This window comes from Botryllus schlosseri, chromosome 11 (genome assembly GCF_051294905.1).
Source record: "Botryllus schlosseri isolate E-star chromosome 11, Bs_hap1, whole genome shotgun sequence".
NCBI classification, from domain to species: domain Eukaryota; kingdom Metazoa; phylum Chordata; class Ascidiacea; order Stolidobranchia; family Styelidae; genus Botryllus; species Botryllus schlosseri.
In genome coordinates this window covers 19223461-19231980 of record NC_137246.1, presented here as the reverse complement: position 1 = coordinate 19231980, position 8520 = coordinate 19223461, and the positions used below count along the sequence as shown (strand labels likewise).

The 8520-nt window shown below is 38.7% G+C and overlaps 1 protein-coding gene across 2 annotated transcripts; it reads left to right on the top strand.

Annotated features, from left to right (window-relative positions):
- Nucleotides 1-1501: 1501 nt before the first annotated feature.
- On the top strand, nucleotides 1502-7549 carry LOC145450833 (beta-1,3-galactosyltransferase 5-like). Of its 2 annotated transcripts, none has more exons than XM_080329345.1 (5): nucleotides 1502-4279; nucleotides 4653-4840; nucleotides 5482-5684; nucleotides 5751-5905; nucleotides 6016-7549. In XM_080329345.1, the coding sequence occupies exons 1-5, from the start codon at nucleotides 3865-3867 to the stop codon at nucleotides 6282-6284; spliced, it is 1230 nt and encodes a 409-aa protein (XP_080185471.1). In that variant the 5' UTR covers nucleotides 1502-3864; the 3' UTR covers nucleotides 6285-7549. The 2 variants fall into 2 exon arrangements, with proteins under 2 accessions (XP_080185471.1, XP_080185470.1); XM_080329344.1 differs by having other exon boundaries at nucleotides 1507-4279; nucleotides 4596-4840; nucleotides 6016-7548.
- Nucleotides 7550-8520: the final 971 nt, after the last annotated feature.

Sequence of the window (8520 nt, the reverse complement as noted above, 5' to 3'; positions counted from 1 at the left end):
CGACTAAGGTTTAATTAAGGTTCTTAAACTCTTTCGACCGCGACCCAAATCGGAGTTTTAGTGGCATCTGGCGACCCAATTATCACACATTTTACGGTCATGTATGACATAAAGAACGCGCAGAAAACAGCTGTACCTACCGAACAGAGCTTTATCAAAATGGTCAGATATATTCGTGTAATGCAAAGGTTGACACATTTTCATGATCAAGCCATATTGTATAGCGAGTAACGACTTTTCTACGTGCCTCTCTTATTGGCTATAGTAACCGACACAGCAACCTCTGATATGTACGAACTATCCACAGGAAATCGCACGAAGCGCGATGAAATTTCGTTGTTGCAAGAAATTAAATGATCATTGCACTCATATTAAAGGATCGCTCTGGTGCCGTCGCGTCCTAAAATTATACCCTTGTTACTTCATACTATACGTTAAGAACCCCTGTTCTATATTTAAAATAACCCAGAGAGTCATTTTCAATGTGCATTTGCATAGTCTATACTCTATAGTTAATAACTGGGTTGCATTTTCGTACTAATGGTTGGATAACATCTTAATCTTCCTGAAGTAGTTCGCTTTAATGAAATGTGGCACAGAAAATATTGCATTATGACTCGATACTATACATTTATACAACTGTCATGGGACATACAGCTTTTTAACAATATGACGTCTCGCGGGTCGCGTCTGATGTGCTATACATCGGAGAAGACGCCTAGTGAAATATACGTCTCGCGACTCAGTAATGTACACTGTACAGTCATTTAACAATGTCAACGCTTAACTGTTTTGATGAAGGAAACCTCAGCGATAATATCATCCCTTTGTAAGTCTACAGTTTTGTTGTTTTAGTATATGAATTGTATATTAGAAGGCCTTTTAGATGCCTGTGGCTGTGCCAATATCACTGTCAGGCCAAAGAGACAAATAATCAAGTGTCAAGTATCAAGTTCTGAGTCTTAGTGACCGGTTCAACCATGCTCTGATATTTCGTGAACCAGACGGCACGGATTGAGATTTAGGATTTCGTAAGCAGCAGACTCCAAGTTCTCGTCCGTGAGCTCCTCTGAAGATGATGCTAATTGATATCCATCGGGTATACTACAAAGTCGTTCCATTATTCACCGAGTCGAATTGTTGGTAACTGCTTGAGATGGCGATAAGTCTCTTGTATAGACAGTCACAGTGCCACGCTTCAAAACTAATATACAAATAAATAATTCACTAGCGTTGGTTCAATTTTGAATAATATGCATTTTGTCTCTTGCGTATCGTTGAAAGTCTGTACCTTGATTACCGCAACCAGTTAGTTGAACTATTCCGTCTACGAAAGTCGCAGAAATCATCGGAAAGAGGGAAATCTGCTTTCGAGAGAAATAGCTTTAGTAGTTAAAGCCGCACATAATTCATGCGCGATATACAAGTGAAATTATAAAGATCTTATAGCCTCTATTTCCGAAAGAAAGACATCCTATACGCGATATACAAGTGAAATTATAAAGATCTTATAGCCTCTATTTCCGAAAGAAAGACATCCTATACGCGATATATATACGTGAAGTTGTGCAGATTTCGGATTTCATATATATAGCCACTGTGTCTTGGGGATTGAATACGCACGCTAGATGTACAGGGACACGTGAAATTGTTTAGAAACAATGCATCATTATTTTTTATTATCCTATCCCAAACGCGATTTTTCGCTAGGCGCCATAGGTAATTTGAACGAATGCGTATGAGTATGACATCTTCTTTGTAAACCGGATCCATCAGGCGTGGATTTCGATCAAATTTTCTTTCAAGTGTCTCAAGTAGATGGCACGGAACTATACCGGTCAGAAGAGGGAAATAATATGACTGAGGGCTTTTGTGCTTAATGCGCTGTAGTATAGCACTGTTGACATTTAAAGTTCCGATAAGTATAGACAGAGATTTCTACAGTGAAATGCATTGGTATTGTAGTGATGTGAAATAACGACCGTTTGAAGTAGCCTTTCACTGGGCGTGAAAGCTTGGAAGGGGACGCGAAGAAGCGGTCAACTGAAAAAAAATTCGCGCTTTGCGCGATTTACCTCCAATTCACGCGTGTTTCTCTATATATGCACACCGAATTTCATACTTTATAATTCTCTCATCAACAGTTATAACCGTCCATGCCATCCAAAAATCTGTTGGAGTTGCTAGCATCCCGGTTGGATTTTGTGATATGACGATAAGGGGGCGCGAAATTTTTCACTATCATAAAGGGGGCGTGTCTAAAACAGGTTGGGAACCACTGATCTAGGCCGTAGGGTTATATCAGGGGCACTGAGTTCGCAAATGGCATTACTTTTTCCGAATTGGCTCTATTTTTTTGAGATATTGCCTCTTCCCACATATGCTATGAAAATGGTATTTTTGTGGGAAATATAGGTTAACTCGCGCTTGAGGAGGTGAATATGGGCTTAGATTAGTATATATCATCTCCGATGTAGTACTAACATGTGCGTTGTAGTGCACTGATAAAGCAATGATTGGATTTATCCTGAAAATTATCGCTTACATTGTGACTGCCCATCAAAATGGTACAAGAGGATTTTCCTACAGATGACTTCAAGCTAACTTGAGTTAATTACAGGATTTGCATCTAAGAACGTCACTAATGCGCATCCCGATATTGATTTATTTCTACGAGAAGATTTGAATACTCATTGTTGACAAAAATATTTCTTGCTTGTATATTTCGTCTGTGTTTACAAGTTGTCGTTATTTGTAGGTTCATGCATTCTTGGTTTGTTATTACCGAATTACTGCTATCTGTAGTTCGCCCCGAGCACATTTATCGGTATATGAAGCTTATTGTCACAAACTAAAATATATTGGAAGAATCCGATGAAAATACGACTAAATCGGGAATTTTTTGTTCGATATGGAAAAAGAATAGAATTATGCAGCACAGTTTCGTTCCGCCGATCTAATTGTGTTCATTCTCGTGGTTGCTGTACAGACTGACCTACTAAAACATATAGGCTGTTAGGATGAAATGTAACATAGTTTGAATAAAATAAAAAAACTAAAAATAAAAACATCCAAATTCGGCGATATCTTAAAAAATAGAGCCTATCTGCAGAACCCAATATCATTTTCGAGCTCAGCGCCCCCGCCCCCCAATTTACCCTAAAATCGTTCTCACCTACCATGATGAATTTTATTGTTGTCCAGTGAATAGATGTTGCCTATATTTTGTAACTAACTAAGCTAAAAATACATTAATGACTATTGACTATATTAGGCGGTTTAATAATATGCATAACATATTACGAAATCAACAAAAATAGATCCTATGTACAGTTTGACGGAACCAAGTTATAGTTGATGACAAAGAACTAAATTGAATTACGGTTCGCGGTATCTAAACGTGATCCACATAAAACCATGAAGAAATTCAATTTTAAGCCATGGCAGTTGCGATACCGACCACTGATAACATAGCTGCGTGAGAGGAAGGAAAGAAACGCTTGACCGCCAGGACCCAGATTAAGCTGGTCGCCAAGTTAGCTGCGTCACAGATCACATACATAATAGCATTACATCACTGCACCCCAAACACAGATGACAATTGCGTTTAGCAAAACATATAGTAGGAAATATGACAATCATTAGCAATGAAAAGTAGGTATAGTATTAAGCGACAAAAGAATTCATAAAATCAAGGTTTTTCATCGATTAAAACTCGGGGTGTCGGCTGGTTAAAATGGTCCAAAATAGGCGTACTCGGCTCGGATACTCGAGTTGCAGACACGGCTACCCAACCCATCTATATTTAATTCTTCTCGTTTTATATATTTGCAGGGTTCAGGTTTAGCATTCAATAGAGGCGGTATGAAATTATGCATTTCGTTTAAGAATATGAAATTTGTAATCGCCACAGCTTTTCTTGCGTTATTGTGCAATGTCTGCATCCACCTATTACAAGCATTGAAGATTTCACATCGAAATGCCTTCTTCATTCGAAACCGATCACTTCAAACTTTGCCGATATCTGATGTCAGTACATCCACGACACTGTCATATGAAACGTATTCTCCGGAGTCGGGCGTTCGGTCGCAAGCGAAATTGTACCGCTGGGAGATTGGAACTGTTGAGTGCACTCACAGAGATGTTGCGAATGTTTCATCGGATAAAGGCAGTCTATTACCCTTGAAATACGCCCGAATAACGTGGCCGCCGTCATCATACGCAATGTGCGGAGAAGGAGACCTATTGACTCCGCGATCATTGGAAGAAGTAGGAAAATGTGGGTTTTTGTAGGTAATGCATTGATTGGTTATACATAAACAATTATAATTATACATATCACTGGTTTGTTTTAATAAAATAAACTGTTCACGTCACCAGGCATTTTCGAAAGAATGTGAAATTGTATTTACTCTCCAAAGTGTAACATTCCGTGCCATTCAAAAATATTTGACCCCAAAACAACTTTCGGTCGTGATCAACTCCATCGCCTTTATAGATATATTGAGGTTGAACAACATAAAGTCAAAGTTGCATAAATGGATACTTTTGTGAAATTTCTTGCAACCAAGTTTGCACCAGCATTCTGTTAACAGCTTGGATGGTGTTCGTCGTCAAGTCCGCTCCTCACCACTACGTGTTTCGAAATACAGTTCGTTCGACGTGGGGATCGGTTGCTTCATTCAAAGGAAAATTGTTTTCTGTGGTATTTTTAATCGGATTACCGAACGCATCCAACCACTCTGAGCTGTGGCAAAAGGCACTACAAGAGGAGAATGCTGTGTTCGGCGATATTTTGCAATGTCCTGTCTCAGACACATACAAAAATTTACCGAACAAGGTTCGTGGTATATCTCTCTCATATTGCCTATAGGATTATGCGCGGTTTCAAAGGCGAATGTTTCGTAATATACTATACAGATACCAAAGATTATGAACTGATCCCTAGGCTACGGCATAATATATATTCATTTTCATTGTAATCAACCATGAACTTATTGTTTGATAGCTTCTGTTTGTAGGGTTGCATTTAAAAGAAATGGTTGTTTAAAACACTTTGCTTGAAACATGTTTTAAACAATGTTTTACGCAAGGGTCTTTTCAAAAAACCATTTCTTTCAAGCTGTATAATTATGCCATAATTGTGTATATACTTTCCAAAAACATGGTGTATATATGTAAAAGCCGACGTGTACGATATGGGATTGTCGGAACCCAAAAAATAGTCGATTCAACAGCTATAGTACGTAGATATCTCGTTAAAAGAGCAATATTCACCTTATATTTTTAATTGTCGATGTCAATCCACTATGACTTTTAAAAAAACACAATAAAAGACATATTTGCTTAAATTAAATTTTTTTATGCAACCCTATATGGCTATTCGTGTGTGAGTGGGGGTCTCATCCCAATGGTCATTGTGCCCTTTGGTGTGGACTGTCTCTCGTAATATTGAAATGCTCTTTTAACCTCTCTATACAGGTTATTCATTCGCTCTTGTGGATAATTCAGCATACTAACACCGAAACCTTTTACACGTTCACCGATAACGACTGTATGATGAAGATTTCAAACATACACGCGTTTTTCGATCAGTTGCTTCCGTCGGAAGCAAACGAAAATATATTTTGCGGATTTAATTTCAATTCTAAAGGCACACCGGTTAGACAAAAGAAAAACAAATGGTTTGTACCCACCCAGGATCAATTCTCCTGATATCTTCGAAAATTGTTTCACACGCGTTATTTTAGGTTTGTTGATGAGGATCAATATTCACACCAGCGTTATCCAACGTTTTGTCACGGGGGCATGTACACAATGAAAGGCACCTTGGTCCGATCCATCTTATGTGCTTCTGAAATAACAAACATCACACATTTTCCTTTAGAAGATGTTTTGATAACAGGTAGGTCATCGTTCTCTTTTAAGTGGGTATGCCATGGTGACGTCTGAAATGCTGATTGCACAAAGATTGAAACATCTCCTTATCCTCAAATATATTAAATGCAATGACAGGTATACTCAGAGAGAAGCTGGGAAATTCGACCGTGAACGTAAAGCCCGTCTTAACACCATCTGGAAGAAAATACGAAGTTATGTATTACCCCTGGGATGGTGCGCAACCTCATGTTGTGTGGAAAATGAATCGCAAATGGAAAATATGGAACCATACTCTGCATCAATTTAAGGGGGAATACTCGTTAAAAACAAGACGTTATGGCGAACTATTCCATGGCGCTGCAGTTCACAAGTTACTGCTTTTTTGGGGGAGTCATGCTGTATGATATTAAAGTTAGACATGATAATGGCAAAGAAACGAAACAAAACAGATGACGACTTTTATCCAGGCACCGGGAGAACACTTTGAATTATATATTCCAAGCAGTGTTGGGATCAAGTCACTACTTTTGAGTCACGAGTCATTTCGAGTCATTGCAAATTTTGACTCGAGTCAAGTCAATCAATTTTTGAAGGTGACTCGAGTCAAGTCAAGTTACTCGATTTTTGGAGGTGACTCGAGTCAAGTCGAGTCTAGTCAAGTCAAGTCAAGTCACGAGTCAAGTCACAATTCAAGTCAAGTTGCCTTTTCAAAGTATGAGGCATGATTACTTCATTGCATTTTGCTATATAGCTGTCTAAAATACTGATTGAGTGGTCATTGATTTTGAACCGATGAACGAATATAGAGTTAAATATACACGCTAAAAGGCGTTGTATCGCTCACATATACGTAGAACTACTAAACTACGTAAGTAATTGCATAGCCTCAGTTTGTAGTTACCAGCCAAAATAGAGAATAGAGAAACGAACTGATAAGATGCAATACATTACAGTGTTGGGATGACTCGAGTCATGACTTGACTCGAGTCAGACTCGAGTCACCTTTTTCGCATGACTTGACTTGACTCGGCGTGTGGATTGACTCGTGACTCGGAGCAAAATTCACGAGTCAATTTCAAATCATCAAGTAAACGCTGTCGAAAAAAATCACTGTATCTTGCATATGTTCGGATTGTTCGCGAAACGCTGGTGTAACCCGTGAGAGCGACCAATCATTCAATGATCGTGCGTTTTACTGAGTCTCCATTGTTCTCTCACAAATAAATTGACCACAAACGAAGTGATCGAAGCTAACAGTTTACGTTGTCGTAAACTATTAGTAAAGTAATATACTAGAAAATTATCTACCTTAACCAAACCTCTTGTTTTATTGATTTTGAATTCCAATATAGTTTATATACTCCTCAACCATTGGTGCAGGCTCGAATTGTATCACATCAATATGTAAATGGGTAAAGGGTTATGTATTGCACCTTATCAATTCGTTTCTCTATTCTCTATTTTGGTTGGTAACTATAAACTGAGGCTATGTATATGTGAGCGATATAGCGCATTTTTGGGTGTATATTCAACTCTATATTCGTTCATCGGTTCAAAATCAATGACCACTCAATCTGTATTTCAGACAGCTAGCAAAATGTAATGACGTAATCTTGCCTCATACTACGAAAAGGCAACTTAACTTGACTTGAATCTTGACTTGACTCGTGACTTGATTTGACTTGACTTGACTTGACTCGAGTCACCTCCAAAAATCGAGTGAATTGACTTGACTCGAGTCACCTTCGAAAACCGATTGACTTGACTTGACTCGAGTCAAATGTGCAATGATTCGAAATGACTCGTGACTCGAAGGTAGTGACTTGATCCCAACACTGATACATTACCCATTTACAAATTTATATGATACAATTCAAGTCTGCACCAACGGTTGAAGGACTATATAAACTATATTAGAATTCAATTTCAATTAGGGATGGTGTGAATCTCTGAAAGGTTCAGGTTCGTGTGAACGCGAACCTTTTTGAAAGGTTCTGTGTGAACGCGAACGTGAACCTCATGACGTCACGTGACGTCATATTGATACTTTCAACCCTATATTTCGATGAAGTGATAGCCTATATTAATGTACTTGTACACGATACCTAGCGAGGAATCGGGCCACATACGTCGCTAAATGTATCATCTGAGACAATCAAATGATCCCATAAAATCATTATCTTCCGTCGCTTTGCCAACAATTTCGACGAGGACTTGCCAGGGAATATAAGCTTACGCCCTAACTGTCCAGCCCAGACCGGACAGTGTATTCGGCGTTTGGGTATTGCTACATGGATATTGAGCAGAGTGCAAACGGGTTACCATACTTGTTACCGATATTGCCCCATTAACAAGTTATACAGGTGTAGCCAACACCCCAATCGCACGGATTTGACTTTTATGATAAGTAAACTTATGAAGTCAAGATTGACCCCGTACGCCTGCTAGATTTCTACATCAGAAAACGATATCAATCTCATTGATTGGTTGAATAAGCATCATTCGCTGACTACATGTAGTGTATTTCGCTCTTGGTGCTGATGCTGTGTGATTGCGGGTCACAAGCTCACGCAGCAGAGAGTCATTAATAAATATTCAAAAACGGAAAGCTGGATATTTCGAGAAAACTTTTGAGATTGT